Genomic DNA, 18,512 nt, shown 5'->3' with positions numbered 1-18,512 from the left:
TCTGCCACTGTTGTTGCTGCCTCTGCTGCTGCCACTGTTTTTACTGGTGGTGCTGCTGCTGTTGTTGTTGCTGCTGCTGCTGCCATGGTTTTTGCTGGTGCTGCTGCTTCTGCCACTGTTGTTGCTGCCTCTGCTGCTGCTGCCACTGTTTTTGCTGGTGCTGCTGCCACGGTTGTTGCTGCTGCTGCCACTGTTGTTGCTGGTGCTGCTGCCACTGTTGTTGCTGGTGCTGCTGCTGCCACGGTTGTTGCTGCCTCTGCTGTTGCTGCTGTTGTTACTGCTGCTGTTGCTGCTGGATTTGTTTCTGTTGTAGTTGTTGCCACTGTTGCTGCTGCAGTTGCTACTGTTGCTGTTGCTACTGACATTGTTGCTGCTTCTGATGTTGCTACTGTTGTTGTTGCTACTGACATTGTTGCTGCTTCTGTTGTTGCTACTGTTGTTGTTGCTGTTGCTACTGACATTGTTGCTGCTTCTGCTGTTGCTACTGTTGTTGTTGCTACTGTCATTGTTGCTGCTTCTGCTGTTGTTGATACTGCTCTTGCTACTGTTGTTGTTGATGCCACTGTTGTTGCTGCTGTTGCTGCTGCTGCTGCTATTGTGTCTCAATAAAAGAATGTACAAATGAATTACATTCTTTAGAATGCTATCTAGATATTATCTCATCCACTTTTCTTTTTCTTTTGCAGCCACATGTAACTGTAATGGCTGACAGACCCTGATGTGCTGTTATCTGTCAGGGGGCTTTATACACTTACGGGGAAAACTGAATGTGTGCTAAATCCTTTTATTGCAAACCATCAGAGGGACCGCGGGAAGTTTCTCCAGGCTGTGGCATTAGCCTGCTGACTGTTTGGGCCTGGTGCTGGTTGTCAAAATACAAGGGTCTCCAATTCATTTTGTCCCCCGTATTTTAGGGACCAGGACGGTGCTGGCTATAGATTTACGGGGGACCCCACTTTTTTTACCCCCGGAATTTCTTCAGCCAGGACAGGGCTCGTTATACCCAACTAGCCACCAGACTGGAGCTAGGATTTATACACTAGCCACCAGGCTGGAGCTAGGATTTATACACTAGCCACCAGACTGGAGGTAGGATTTATACACTAGCCACCAGACTGAAGCTAGGATTTATACACTAGCCACCAGGCTGGAGCTAGGATTTATACACTAGCCACCAGGCTGGAGGTAGGATTTATACACTAGCCACCAGACGGGAGGTAGGATTTATACACTAGCCACCAGACGGGAGGTAGGATTTATACACTAGCCACCAGACTGAAGCTAGGATTTATACACTAGCCACCAGGCTGGAGGTAGGATTTATACACTAGCCACAAGACGGGAGGTAGGATTTATACACTAGCCACCAGACGGGAGGTAGGATTTATACACTAGCCACCAGACTGGAGCTAGGATTTATACACTAGCCACCAGACTGGATATAGGATTTATACACTAGCCACCAGACGGGAAGTAGGATTTATACACTAGCCACCAGACTGGAGGTAGAATTTATACACTAGCCACCAGACTGGATATAGGATTTATACACTAGCCACCAGACGGGAGGTAGGATTTATACACTAGCCACCAGACTGGATATAGGATTTATACACTAGCCCCCAGACGGGAGGTAGGATTTATACACTAGCCCCCAGACGGGAGGTAGGATTTATACACTAGCCACCAGGCTGGAGGTAGGATTTATACACTAGCCACCAGGCTGGAGGTAGGATTTATACACTAGCCACCAGGCTGGAGGTAGGATTTATACACTAGCCACCAGGCTGGAGGTACGATTTATACACTAGCCACCAGACTGGAGCTAGGATTTATACACTAGCCCCCAGACTGGAGGTAGGATTTATACACTAGCCAACAGGCTGGAGGTAGGATTTATACACTAGCCCCCAGACTGGATGTAGGATTTATACACTAGCCACCAGGCTGGAGGTAGGATTTAAACACTAGCCACCAGGCTGGAGGTAGGATTTATACACTAGCCACCAGACTGGGGGAAGGATTTATACACTAGCCACCAGGCTGGATGTAGGATTTATACACTAGCCACCAGGCTGGAGGTAGGATTTATACCCTAGCCACCAGACGGGAGGTAGGATTTATACACTAGCCACCAGGCTGGAGGTAGGATTTATACACTAGCCACCAGACTGGATATAGGATTTATACACTAGCCACCAGACGGGAGGTAGGATTTATACACTAGCCACCAGGCTGGAGGGAGGATTTATACACTAGCCACCAGACGGGAGGTAGGATTTATACACTAGCCCCCAGACGGGAGGTAGGATTTATACACTAGCCACCAGACTGGAGGTAGGATTCATACACTAGCCACCAGACTGGAGGTAGGATTTATTCCGTAGCCACCAGACTGGAGGTAGGATTTATTCACTAGTCACCAGGCTGAAGGTAGGATTTATACACTAGCCCCCAGACGGGAGGTAGGTTTTATACACTAGCCACCAGGCTGGAGGTAGGATTTATACACTAGCCACCAGAATGGATATAGGATTTATACACTAGCCACCAGACGGGAGGTAGGATTTATACACTAGCCACCAGTCTGGAGGGAGGATTTATACACTAGCCACCAGACTGGAGATAGGATTTATACACTAGCCACCAGACGGGAGGTAGAATTTATACACTAGCCACCAGGCTGGAGGTCGGATTTATACACTAGCCCCCAGACGGGAGGTAGGATTTATACACTAGGCACCAGACTGGAGGTAGGATTTATACACTAGCCACAAGACGGGAGGTAGGATTTATACACTAGCCACTAGACTGGAGGTAGGATTTATACACTAGCCACCAGACTGGAGGTAGGATTTATTCCGTAGCCACCAGACTGGAGGTAGGATTTATACACTAGCCACCAGGCTGGAGGTAGGATTTATACACTAACCACAAGACTGGATATAGGATTTATACACTAGCCACCAGACGGGAGGTAGGATTTATACACTAGCCACCAGGCTGGAGGGAGGATTTATACACTAGCCACCAGACGGGAGGTAGGATTTATACACTAGCCACCAGGCTGGAGGGAGGATTTATACACTAGCCACCAGGCTGGAGGTAGGATTTATACACTAGCCACCAGACTGGAGATAGGATTTATACACTAGCCACCAGACGGGAGGTAGAATTTATACACTAGCCACCGGGCTGGAGGTAGGATTTATACACTAGCCCCCAGACGGGAGGTAGGATTTATACACTAGGCACCAGACTGGAGGTAGGATTTATACACTAGCCACCTGACGGGAGGTAGGATTTATACACTAGCCCCCAGAAGGGAGGTAGGATTTATACACTAGCCACCAGACTGGAGATAGGATTTATACACTAGCCACCAGACTGGAGATAGGATTTATACACTAGCCACCAGACTGGAGCTAGGATTTATACACTAGCCACCAGACTGGAGCTAGGATATATACACTAGCCACCAGACTGGATATAGGATTTATACACTAGCCACCAGACTGGAGCTAGGATTTATACACTAGCCACCAGACTGGAGGTAGGATTTATTTACTAGCCACCAGACGGGAGGTAGGATTTATACACTAGCCACCAGACTGGAGGTAGGATTTATACACTAGCCACCAGACTGGAGCTAGGATTTATACACTAGCCCCCAGACGGGAGGTAGGATTTATACACTAGCCACCAGACTGGATATAGGATTTATACACTAGCCACCAGACGGGAGGTAGGATTTATACACTAGCCACCAGACTGGAGCTAGGATTTATACACTAGCCACCAGACTGGATATAGGATTTATACACTAGCCACCAGACGGGAGGTAGGATTTATACACTAGCCACCAGACTGGAGGTAGGATTTATACACTAGCCACCAGACTGGATATAGGATTTATACACTAGCCACCAGACGGGAGGTATGATTTATACACTAGCCACCAGACTGGATATAGGATTTATACGCTAGCCCCCAGACGGGAGGTAGGATTTATACACTAGCCCCCAGACGGGAGGTAGGATTTATACACTAGCCACCAGGCTGGAGGTAGGATTTATACACTAGCCACCAGGCTGGAGGTAGGATTTATACACTAGCCACCAGGCTGGAGGTAGGATTTATACACTAGCCACCAGGCTGGAGGTACGATTTATACACTAGCCACCAGACTGGAGCTAGGATTTATACACTAGCCCCCAGACTGGAGGTAGGATTTATACACTAGCCAACAGGCTGGAGGTAGGATTTATACACTAGCCCCCAGACTGGATGTAGGATTTATACACTAGCCACCAGGCTGGAGATAGGATTTAAACACTAGCCACCAGGCTGGAGGTAGTATTTATACACTAGCCACCAGACTGGGGGAAGGATTTATACACTAGCCACCAGGCTGGATGTAGGATTTATACACTAGCCACCAGGCTGGAGGTAGGATTTATACCCTAGCCACCAGACGGCAGGTAGGATTTATACACTAGCCACCAGGCTGGAGGTAGGATTTATACACTAGCCACCAGACTGGATATAGGATTTATACACTAGCCACCAGACGGGAGGTAGGATTTATACACTAGCCACCAGGCTGGAGGGAGGATTTATACACTAGCCACCAGACGGGAGGTAGGATTTATACACTAGCCCCCAGACGGGAGGTAGGATTTATACACTAGCCACCAGACTGGAGGTAGGATTCATACACTAGCCACCAGACTGGAGGTAGGATTTATTCCGTAGCCACCAGACTGGAGGTAGGATTTATTCACTAGTCACCAGGCTGAAGGTAGGATTTATACACTAGCCCCTTGACGGGAGGTAGGTTTTATACACTAGCCACCAGGCTGGAGGTAGGATTTATACACTAGCCACCAGAATGGATATAGGATTTATACACTAGCCACCAGACGGGAGGTAGGATTTATACACTAGCCACCAGTCTGGAGGGAGGATTTATACACTAGCCACCAGACTGGAGATAGGATTTATACACTAGCCACCAGACGGGAGGTAGAATTTATACACTAGCCACCAGGCTGGAGGTCGGATTTATACACTAGCCCCCAGACGGGAGGTAGGATTTATACACTAGGCACCAGACTGGAGGTAGGATTTATACACTAGCCACCAGACGGGAGGTAGGATTTATACACTAGCCACCAGACTGGAGGTAGGATTTATACACTAGCCACCAGACTGGAGGTAGGATTTATTCCGTAGCCACCAGACTGGAGGTAGGATTTATACACTAGCCACCAGGCTGGAGGTAGGATTTATACACTAACCACAAGACTGGATATAGGATTTATACACTAGCCACCAGACGGGAGGTAGGATTTATACACTAGCCACCAGGCTGGAGGGAGGATTTATACACTAGCCACCAGGCTGGAGGTAGGATTTATACACTAGCCACCAGACTGGAGATAGGATTTATACACTAGCCCCCAGACGGGAGGTAAGATTTATACACTAGGCACCAGACTGGAGGTAGGATTTATACACTAGCCACCAGACGGGAGGTAGGATTTATACACTAGCCCCCAGACGGGAGGTAGGATTTATACACTAGCCACCAGACTGGAGATAGGATTTATACACTAGCCACCAGACTGGAGACAGGATTTATTCACTAGCCACCAGGCTGGAGGTAGGATTTATACACTAGCCACCAGGGTGGAGGTAGGATTTATACACTAACCACCTGACTGGATGTAGGATTTATACACTAGCCACCTGACTGGATATAGGATGTATACACTAGCCACCAGGCTGGAGGTAGGAGTTATACACTAGCCACCAGACTGGAGGGAGGATTTATACACTAGCCACCAGGCTGGTGGTAGGATTTATACACTAGTCACCAGGCTGGAGGTAGGATTTATACACTAGCCACCAGAATGGATATAGGATTTATACACTAGCCACCAGACGGGAGGTAGGATATATACACTAGCCACCAGTCTGGAGGGAGGATTTATACACTAGCCACCAGACTGGAGATAGGATTAATACACTAGCCACCAGACGGGAGGTAGAATTTATACACTAGCCACCAGGCTGGAGGTCGGATTTATACACTAGCCCCCAGACGGGAAGTAGGATTTATACACTAGGCACCAGACTGGAGGTAGGATTTATACACTAGCCACCAGACGGGAGGTAGGATTTATACACTAGACACCAGACTGGAGGTAGGATTTATACACTAGCCACCAGACTGGAGGTAGGATTTATACACTAGCCACCAGGATGGAGGTAGGATTTATACACTAACCACAAGACTGGATATAGGATTTATACACTAGCCACCAGACGGGAGGTAGGATTTATACACTAGCCACCAGGCTGGAGGGAGGATTTATACACTAGCCACCAGGCTGGAGGTAGGATTTATACACTAGCCACCAGACTGGAGATAGGATTTATACACTAGCCACCAGACGGGAGGTAGAATTTATACACTAGCCACCGGGCTGGAGGTAGGATTTATACACTAGCCCCCAGACGGGAGGTAGGATTTATACACTAGGCACCAGACTGGAGGTAGGATTTATACACTAGCCACCAGACGGGAGGTAGGATTTATAGACTAGCCCCCAGAAGGGAGGTAGGATTTATACACTAGCCACCAGACTGGAGATAGGATTTATACACTAGCCACCAGACTGGAGATAGGATTTATACACTAGCCACCAGACTGGAGACAGGATTTATTCACTAGCCACCAGGCTGGAGGTAAGATTTAACACTAGCCACCAGACTGGATATAGGATTTATACACTAGCCCCCAGACGGGAGGTAGGATTTATACACTAGCCACCAGACTGGATATAGGATTTATACACTAGCCACCAGGCTGGAGGTAGGATTTATACACTAGCCACCAGACTGGATATAGGATTTATACACTAGCCACCTGACTGGATATAGGATTTATACACTTGCCACCTGACTGGATATAGGATTTATACACTAGCCACCTGACTGGATATAGGATTTATACACTAGCCACCAGGCTGGAGGTAGGATTTATACACTAGCCACCAGGCTGGAGGTAGGATTTATACACTAGCCAGCAGGCTGGAGGTAGGATTTATACACTAGCCACCAGACGGGAGGTAGGATTTATACACTAGCCACCAGACAGGATATAGGATTTATACACTAGCCACCAGGCTGGAGGTAGGATTTATACACTAGCCACCAGGCGGGAGGAAGGATTTATACACTAGCCACCAGACTGGAGGTAGGATTTATACACTAGCCACCAGGCTGGAGGTAGGATTTATACACTAGCCCCCAGGCTGGATATAGGATTTATACACTAGCCACCAGACGGGAGGTAGGATTTATACACTAGCCACCAGGCTGGAGGTAGGATTTATACACTAGCCACCAGACGGGAGGTAGGATTTATACACTAGCCACCAGGCTGAAGGTAGGATTTATACACTAGCCACCAGGCTGGATATAGGATTTATACACTAGCCACCAGACGGGAGGTAGGATTTATACACTAGCCACCTGATTGGATATAGGATTTATACACTAGCCACCAGGCTGGATATAGGATTTATACACTAGCCACCAGACGGGAGGTAGGATTTATACACTAGCCACCAGGCTGGCGGTAGGATTTATACACTAGCCACCAGGCGGGAGGAAGGATGTATACACTAGCCACCGGACGGGATATAGGATTTTTACACTGTCACCCTAATAATTATAGGCATGCCACTAATGGAACTACAGTTACCATTTCTCTCTGGAACTGCTCAGGGGCCACTTACCTAACCCAGCTGCGTCTATGAGATCGGCAGAAATGGGCAATGCTGACTGCAAACCATTAGGAAGAAGGTCAGCCTGTACAGTAGTATGATACATATTCAGTGCTGGTCCAGATGCCATTGATGGGTTATTCCAGCTCATTGTGCCCGGGGTCATGCCAGAGTTGAGGGTAGAATTAATGGGAGGTAAAGTTGACCTTTGATCTGGGATTGAGTTTGTCCCCGGTGTGTATGAAGTTGCTGCCAGTAGACCTAGCGCTGTAGATCCAGGCTTCACGGATGTGTTTCCAGGTGTAAAATCTATAATAGAAATAACAATGAATAGGAATTCCAACAAATCTAATGGTAAAGCAGTTTCATTCCTTGCTGAAATCAGATTACCATGCTCCAATCAGCATCTACCATGTATCTACCTCAACCTAATTCAGGGGAGCTGAGGCAGTTAATATAGAGCACATGCTAACCTTGGACACTACATTGGCTGGCTCTGCAGTGCTCTCTTTTTTCTCTAGCCCTATGCCACACTTTTATGTACATCTACCACCAGAAAATTCATAGAATAGAGACAACAACAATTACTTTACCTGAGCGGCACAAGGCAAATGATAAGAGTAGACATATGGCAACTTTAGTACTACATATGGTACATATATCTATGAGTATATGACCATCAAACCCAAAGAAAGAATATGTTTACTATTCATCATTAACCAAATGTACAGCATATTAACTTATATTCCTTCTGCTTATATCCTTTTTGGCCCTGTAAATCCTAATGGCTGATCTGGTCTTATATTTGCAGATCATATCCGAAACCACCTCCTCATATCCCACATACGAAGCATCCTCACTGCCTCTACTGGCTTCTCATATACCACACTGGCTCCTCATATCCTATACTGGCTCCTCATATCCTATACTGGCTCCTCATATCCTATACTGGCTCCTCATATCATATACTGGCTTCTCATATACCACACTGGCTCCTCATATCATATACTGGCTCCTCATATACCATACTGGCTCCTCATATCCTATACTGGCTCCTCATATCCTATACTGGCTCCTCATATCCTATACTAGCTCCTCATATATTATACTGGCTTCTCATATACCACACTGGCTCCTCATATCATATACTGGCTCCTCATATACCATACTGGCTCCTCATATCCTATACTGGCTCCTCATATCATATACTGGCTTCTCATATACCACACTGGCTCCTCATATCATATACTGGCTCCTCATATCCTATACTGGCTCCTCATATCATATACTGGCTTCTCATATACCACACTGGCTCCTCATATCATATACTGGCTAATCATATACCATACTGGCTCCTCATATCCTATACCGGCTCCTCATATCCTATACTGGCTCCTCATATCATATACTGGCTCCTCATATACCACACTGGCTCCTCATATCATATACTGGCTCCTCATATCCTATACTGGCTCCTCATATCCTATACTGGCTCCTCATATCATATACTGGCTCCTCATATACCACACTGGCTCCTCATATCATATACTGGCTCCTCATATCCTATACTGGCTCCTCATATCCTATACTGGCTCCTCATATCCTATACTGGCTCCTCATATACCATACTGGCTCCTCATATACCATACTGGCTCCTCATATCCTATACTGGCTCCTCATATCATATACTGGCTCCTCATATCATATACTGGCTTCTCATATACCACACTGGCTCCTCATATCGTATACTGGCTCCTCATATCATATACTGGCTCCTCATATCATATACTGGCTCCTCATATCATATACTGGCTTCTCATATACCACACTGGCTCCTCATATCGTATACTGGCTCCTCATATCCTATACTGGCTCCTCATATCCTATACTGGCACCTCATACCCTATACTGGCTTCTCATATCATATACTGGCTCCTCATATCATATACTGGCTTCTCATATACCACACTGGCTCCTCATATCGTATACTGGCTCCTCATATCCTATACCTGCTCCTCATGTCCTATACTGGCTAATCATATCCTATACTGGCTAATCATATCATATACTGGCTTCTCATATACCACACTGGCTCCTCATATCATATACTGGCTCCTCATATCCTATACTGGCTCCTCATATCCTATACTGGCTTCTCATATCATATACTGGCTTCTCATATACCACACTGGCTCCTCATATCATATACTGGCTAATCATATACCATACTGGCTCCTCATATCCTATACTGGCTCCTCATATCCTATACTGGCTCCTCATATCATATACTGGCTCCTCATATACCACACTGGCTCCTCATATCATATACTGGCTCCTCATATCCTATACTGGCTCCTCATATCCTATACTGGCTCCTCATATCCTATACTGGCTCCTCATATACCATACTGGCTCCTCATATACCATACTGGCTCCTCATATCCTATACTGGCTCCTCATATCATATACTGGCTCCTCATATCATATACTGGCTTCTCATATACCACACTGGCTCCTCATATCGTATACTGGCTCCTCATATCATATACTGGCTCCTCATATCATATACTGGCTCCTCATATCATATACTGGCTTCTCATATACCACACTGGCTCCTCATATCGTATACTGGCTCCTCATATCCTATACTGGCTCCTCATATCCTATACTGGCACCTCATATCCAATACTGGCTTCTCATATCATATACTGGCTCCTCATATCATATACTGGCTTCTCATATACCACACTGGCTCCTCATATCGTATACTGGCTCCTCATATCCTATACCTGCTCCTCATGTCCTATACTGGCTAATCATATCCTATACTGGCTTCTCATATCATATACTGGCTTCTCATATACCACACTGGCTCCTCATATCCTATACTGGCTCCTCATATCCTATACTGGCTCCTCATATCCTATACTGGCTTCTCATATCATATACTGGCTTCTCATATACCACACTGGTTCCTCATATCGTATACTGTCTCCTCATATCATATACTGGCTTCTCATATCATATACTGGCTCCTCATATCCTATACTGGCTCCTCATATCCTATACTGGCTCCTCATATCCTATACTGGCTTTTTATATACCATACTGGCTCCTCATATCCTATACTGGCTTCTTATATACCATACTGGCTCCTCATATCATATACTGGCTCCTCATATCCTATACTGGCTCCTCATATCCTATACTGGCTTCTTATATACCATACTGGCTCCTCATATCATATACTGGCTCCTAATATCATATACTAGCTCCTCATATCGTATACTGGCTTCTCATATACCATACTGGCCCCTGATGGGCATAACGGATTGTGTTATAGTCTGTAATGGGCATCACGGTGTGTGCCATACTGTGTAATGACCATTACGGTGTGTGTCATAATATGTAATGGGCAATACAGTGTGCGGCAATGTGTAATGGGCATACAAGGATTCCGCCGAATGTAGGTGGGCCTGTGTGCTCAAAATGCCAGGGCCGATTTCTGGTCCCAGTCCAGCCCTGCTGGGTCCTCATATTCTACACTGGCTCCTCATATGGTATACTGGCTCCATACATTCTACACTGATTACTCATATCCTATACTGGCTCCTCACATTCTACAATGACTCCTAATATCTTATATTATCACCTCACAATCTACACTGGATCCTCATATCCTATACAGGCTTCACATATTCTACACTAGTACCTAGTACTACACTATGCTGGCTCCTCACATTTTTTACCGGCTCCTTATATCCTATACTAGTTCCTCATATCCTGTACTGGCTCCTTACACTGTAAACCAGCTCCTCATATACTATACTGGCTTCACACATTGGCTCCTCATAACTTATACCGGCACCTCTCATACTACACTGGCTACTGATATCACATACTGGTTCCTCACATCCTAAAACAGCTACTCATATCCTATACTAGCTCCTCACATTCTACACTGGGACCTCATATCCTATACTGGCTCTTCTCTTTCTACACTGGCTCCTCATATCCTCTACTGGTTCCTCAAATTCTACACTGGCTCCTCCTATCCTATACTGGCTCCTCATATTGTACAATGGATCCTCACATTCTACAAAGGCTCCTCCTATCCTATACTAGCTCCTCATATTCTATACTAGTTCCTCATATCCTATACTGGCTCCTCACATTCTACACTCACTCCTCATATCCTATACTGGCTCCTAATATCCTATACTTGATCCTCCCATTCGACATTGGCTACTCATATCCTATACTAGCTCCTCCCATTCTACACCAACTCCTCATATCCTATACAGGCTCCTCCCATTCTACACCAACTCCTCCATATCCTATACTGGCTCTTCACATTATACAATGACTCCTCATATCCAATAATGGCTCCTCACATTCTACACCAGATCCTCACATCCTATACTGGCTCCGCATATCCTGTACTGGCTCCTCACATCCTACATTGGCTCCTTATATCCTATACTGGCTCCTCACATTTTACACTGGCTCCTCATATCCTATACTGGCTCCTCATATCCTGTACTGGCTCCTCACATTTTACACCAACTACTCATATCTTATACTGGCTCCTCACATCCTGTACTTGCTCCTCACATTTTATACCAGCTCCTCATATCCTATACTGGCTCCTCATATCCTGTACTGACTCCTCACATTTTACACCAACTCCTCATATCCTATACTGGCTCCTCACATCCTATACTGGCTCCTCATATCCTGTACTGGCTCCTCATATCCTGTACTGGCTTCTTATATACCGTACTGGCTCCTCATATCATATACTGGCTCCTCATATCCTATACTGGCTTCTTATATACCATTCTGGCTCCTCATATCATATTCTGGCTCCTCATATCATATACTAGCTCCTCACATCGTATACTGGCTTCTCATATACCATACTGGCCCCTGATGGGCGTAACGAATTGTGTTATAGTCTGTAATGGGCATCACGGTGTGTGCCATACTGTGTAATGACCATTACGGTGTGTGTCATAATATGTAATGGGCAATACAGTGTGCGGCAATGTGTAATGGGCATACAAGAATCCCGCCGAATGTAGGTGGGCCTGTGTGCTCAAAATGCCAGGGCCGATTTCTGGTCCCAGTCCAGCCCTGCTGGGTCCTCATATTCTACACTGGCTCCTCATATCGTATACTGGCTCCATACATTCTAGACTGATTAATCATATCCTATACTGGCTCCTCACATTCTACAATGACTCCTAATATCTTATATTATCACCTCACAATCTACACTGGATCCTCATATCCTATACAGGCTTCACATATTCTACACTAGTACCTCATAGCCTATGCTGGCTCCTCACATTTTTTACCGGCTCCTTATATCCTATACTAGTTCTTCATATCCTGTACTGGCTCCTTACACTGTATACCAGCTCTTCATATACTATACTGGCTTCACACATTGGCTCCTCATAACTTATACCGGCACCTCTCATACTACACTGGCTACTGATATCACATACTGTTTCCTCACATCCTAAACCAGCTCCTCATATCCTATACTAGCTCCTCACATTCTACACTGGGACCTCATATCCTATACTGGCTCTTCTCTTTCTACACTGGCTCCTCATATCCTCTACTGGTTCCTCACATTCTACACTGACTCCTCCTATCCTATACTGGCTCCTCATATTGTACACTGGATCCTCACATTCTACAAAGGCTCCTCCTATCCTATACTGGCTCCTCACATTCTATACTAATTCCTCATATCCTATACTGGCTCCTCACATTCTACACTGGCTCTTCATATCCTATACTGGCTCCTAATATCCTATACTTTATCCTCCCATTCGACATTGGCTACTCATATCATATACTAGCTCCTCCCATTCTACACCAACTCCTCATATCCTATACTGGCTCCTCCCATTCTACACCAACTCCTCCATATCCTATACTGGCTTCTCACATTATACAATGAATCCTCATATCCAATAATGGCTCCTCACATTCTACACCAGATCTTCACATCCTATACTGGCTCCTCATATCCTGTACTGGCTCCTCACATCCTACATTGGCTCCTTATATCCTATACTGGCTCCTCACATTTTACACTGGCTCCTCATATCCTGTACTGGCTCCTCACATCCTACATTGGCTCCTTATATCCTATACTGGCTCCTCACATTTTACACTGGCTCCTCATATCCTGTACTGGCTCCTCACATTTTACACCAACTCCTCATATCCTATACTGGCTCCTCACATCCTGTACTGGCTCCTCACATTTTACACCGGCTCCTCATATCCTATACTGGCTCCTTCTTCCTATACTGGCTCCTCATATCCTGTACTGACTCCTCACATTTTACACCAACTCCTCATATCCTATACTGGCTCCTCACATCCTATAATGGCTACTCATATCCTGTACTGGCTCCTCACATCCTATACTGGCTCCTCATATCCTGTACTGGCTCCTCACATTTTACACCAACTCCTCATATCCTGTACTGGCTCCTCACATCCTATACTGGCTCCTCAAATTTTACACTGGCTCCTTATATCCTATACTGGCTCCTCATATCCTACATTGGCTCCTCATATTCTATACTGGCTCCTCACATCCTATACTGGCTCCTCATATCCTGTACTGGCTCCTCACATTTTACACCAACTCCTCATATCCTATACTGGCTCCTCACATCCTGTACTGGCTCCTCACATTTTATACCGGCTCCTCATATCCTATACTGGCTCTTCATATCCTGTACTGACTCCTCACATTTTACACCAACTCCTCATATCCTATACTGGCTCCTCACATCCTATACTGGCTCCTCATATCCTGTACTGGCTCCTCATATCCTATACTGGCTTCTTATATACCGTACTGGCTCCTCATATCATATACTGGCTCCTCATATCATATACTAGCTCCTCACATCGTATACTGGCTTCTCATATACCATACTGGCCCCTGATGGGCGTAACGAATTGTGTTATAGTCTGTAATGGGCATCACGGTGTGTGCCATACTGTGTAATGACCATTACGGTGTGTGTCATAATATGTAATGGGCAATACAGTGTGCGGCAATGTGTAATGGGCATACAAGGATTCCGCCGAATGTAGGTGTGCCTGTGTGCTCAAAATGCCAGGGCCGATTTCTGGTCCCAGTCCAGCCCTGCTGGGTCCTCATATTCTACACTGGCTCCTCATTTCGTATACTGGCTCCATACATTCTACACTGATTACTCATATATTATACTGGCTCCTCACATTCTACAATGACTCCTAATATCTTATATTATCACCTCACAATCTACACTGGATCCTCATATCCTATACAGGCTTCACATATTCTACACTAGTACCTCATAGCCTATGCTGGCTCCTCACATTTTTTACCGGCTCCTTATATCCTATACTAGTTCCTCATATCCTGTACTGGCTCCTTACACTGTATACCAGCTCCTCATATACGATACTGGCTTCACACATTGGCTCCTCATAACTTATACCAGCACCTCTCATACTACACTGGCTACTGATATCACATACTAATTCCTCACATCCTAAACCAGCTCCTCATATCCTATACTAGCTCCTCACATTCTACACTGGGACCTCATATCCTATACTGGCTCTTCTCTTTCTACACTGGCTTCTCATATCCTCTACTGGTTCCTCACATTCTACACTGGCTCCTCCTATCGTATACTGGCTCCTCATATTGTACACTGGATCCTCACATTCTACAAAGACTCCTCCTATCCTATACTGGCTCCTCACATTCTATACTAGTTCCTCATATCCTATACTGGCTCCTCACATTCTACACTGGCTCTTCATATCCTATACTGGCTCCTAATATCCTATACTTGATCCTCCCATTCGACATTGGCTACTCATATCCTATACTAGCTCCTCCCATTCTACACCAACTCCTCATATCCTATACTGGCTCCTCCCATTCTACACCAACTCCTCCATATCCTATACTGGCTTCTCACATTATACAATGACTCCTCATATCCAATAATGGCTCCTCACATTCTACACCAGATCCTCACACCCTATACTGGCTCCTCATATCCTGTACTGACTTCTCACATCCTACATTGGCTCGATATATCCTATACTGGCTCCTCACATTTTACACTGGCTCCTCATATCCTGTACTGGCTCCTCACATCCTACATTGGCTCCTTATATCCTATACTGGCTCCTCACCTTTTACACTGGCTCCTCATATCCTGTACTGGCTCCTCACATTTTACACCAACTCCTCATATCCTATACTGGCTCCTCACATCCTGTACTGGCTCCTCACATTTTACACCGGCTCCTCATATCCTATACTGGCTCCTCACATCCTATACTGGCTCCTCATATCCTGTACTGACTCCTCACATTTTACACCAACTCCTCATATCCTATACTGGCTCCTCACATCCTATACTGGCTCCTCATATCCTGTACTGGCTCCTCACATCCTATACTGGCTCCTCATATCCTGTACTGGCTCCTCACATTTTACACCAACTCCTCATATCCTGTACTGGCTCCTCACATTCTATACTGGCTCCTCACATTTTACACTGGCTCCTTATATCCTATACTGGCTCCTCATATCCTGTACTGGCTCCTCATATCCTACATTGGCTCCTCATATTCTATACTGGCTCCTCACATCCTATACTGGCTCCTCATATCCTGTACTGGCTCCTCACATTTTACACCAACTCCTCATATCCTATACTGGCTCCTCACATCCTGTACTGGCTCCTCACATTTTATACCGGCTCCTCATATCCAATACTGGCTCCTTATATCCTGTACTGACTCCTCATATCCTATACTGGCTTCTTATATACCATACTGGCTCCTCATATCATATACTGGCTCCTCATATCATATACTAGCTCCTCACATCGTATACTGGCTTCTCATATACCATACTGGCCCCTGATGGGCGTAACGAATTGTGTTATAGTCTGTAATGGGCATCACGGTGTGTGCCATACTGTGTAATGACCATTACGGTGTGTGTCATAATATATAATGGGCAATACAGTGTGCGGCAATGTGTAATGGGCATACAAGGATCCCGCCGAATGTAGGTGGGCCTGTGTGCTCAAAATGCCAGGGCCGATTTCTGGTCCCAGTCTAGCCCTGCTGGGTCCTCATATTCTACACTGGCTCCTCATATCGTATACTAGCTCCATACATTCTACACTGATTACTCATATCCTATACTGGCTCCTCACATTCTACAATGACTCCTAATATCTTATATTATCACCTCACTATCTACACTGGATCCTCATATCCTATACAGGCTTCACATATTCTACACTAGTACCTCATAGCCTATGCTGGCTCCTCACATTTTTTACCGGCTCCTTATATCCTATACTAGTTCCTCATATCCTGTACTGGCTCCTTACACTGTATACCAGCTCCTCATATACGATACTGGCTTCACACATTGGCTCCTCATAACTTATACCAGCACCTCTCATACTACACTGGCTACTGATATCACATACTAATTCCTCACATCCTAAACCAGCTCCTCATATCCTATACTAGCTCCTCACATTCTACACTGGGACCTCATATCCTATACTGGCTCTTCTCTTTCTACCCTGGCTTCTCATATCCTCTACTGGTTCCTCACATTCTACACTGGCTCCTCCTATCGTATACTGGCTCCTCATATTGTACACTGGATCCTCACATTCTACAAAGACTCCTCCTATCCTATACTGGCTCCTCACATTCTATACTAGTTCCTCATATCCTATACTGGCTCCTCACATTCTACACTGGCTCTTCATATCCTATACTGGCTCCTAATATCCTATACTTGATCCTCCCATTCGACATTGGCTACTCATATCCTATACTAGCTCCTCCCATTCTACACCAACTCCTCATATCCTATACTGGCTCCTCCCATTCTACACCAACTCCTCCATATCCTATACTGGCTTCTCACATTATACAATGACTCCTCATATCCAATAATGGCTCCTCACATTCTACACCAGATCCTCACATCCTATACTGGCTCCTCATATCCTGTACTGGCTTCTCACATCCTACATTGGCTCGATATATCCTATACTGGCTCCTCACATTTTACACTGGCTCCTCATATCCTGTACTGGCTCCTCACATCCTACATTGGCTCCTTATATCCTATACTGGCTCCTCACCTTTTACACTGGCTCCTCATATCCTGTACTGGCTCCTCACATTTTACACCGGCTCCTCATATCCTATACTGGCTCCTCACATCCTATACTGGCTCCTCATATCCTGTACTGACTCCTCACATTTTACACCAACTCCTCATATCCTATACTGGCTCCTCACATCCTATACTGGCTCCTCATATCCTGTACTGGCTCCTCACATCCTGTACTGGCTCCTCACATTTTACACCGGCTCCTCATATCCTATACTGGCTCCTCACATCCTATACTGGCTCCTCATATCCTGTACTGACTCCTCACATTTTACACCAACTCCTCATATCCTATACTGGCTCCTCACATCCTATACTGGCTCCTCATATCCTGTACTGGCTCCTCACATCCTATACTGGCTCCTCATATCCTGTACTGGCTCCTCACATTTTACACCAACTCCTCATATCCTGTACTGGCTCCTCACATTCTATACTGGCTCCTCACATTTTACACT

At 45.5% G+C, this 18,512-nt stretch overlaps 1 protein-coding gene across 1 annotated transcript in view; it reads right to left on the bottom strand.

Moving 5' to 3' along the window:
- Positions 1-18,512, bottom strand: part of LOC146063085 (adhesion G-protein coupled receptor F1-like) — a 72,313-nt gene that overhangs the window by 18,985 nt on the left and 34,816 nt on the right. Inside the window, exon 2 of the mRNA XM_083175099.1 lies at positions 279-601. Within this exon, the coding sequence (XP_083031225.1) occupies positions 279-601 (323 nt within the window). The remainder of the gene's footprint in view (positions 1-278; positions 602-18,512) is intronic.

The sequence above is a fragment of the Crinia signifera genome, chromosome 3 (assembly GCF_055691185.1).
Source record: "Crinia signifera chromosome 3, ASM5569118v1, whole genome shotgun sequence".
Taxonomy (NCBI): domain Eukaryota; kingdom Metazoa; phylum Chordata; class Amphibia; order Anura; family Myobatrachidae; genus Crinia; species Crinia signifera.
The sequence above is the reverse complement of the archived record's forward strand: the minus strand, read 5'-3'. Positions and strand labels throughout refer to the sequence as shown.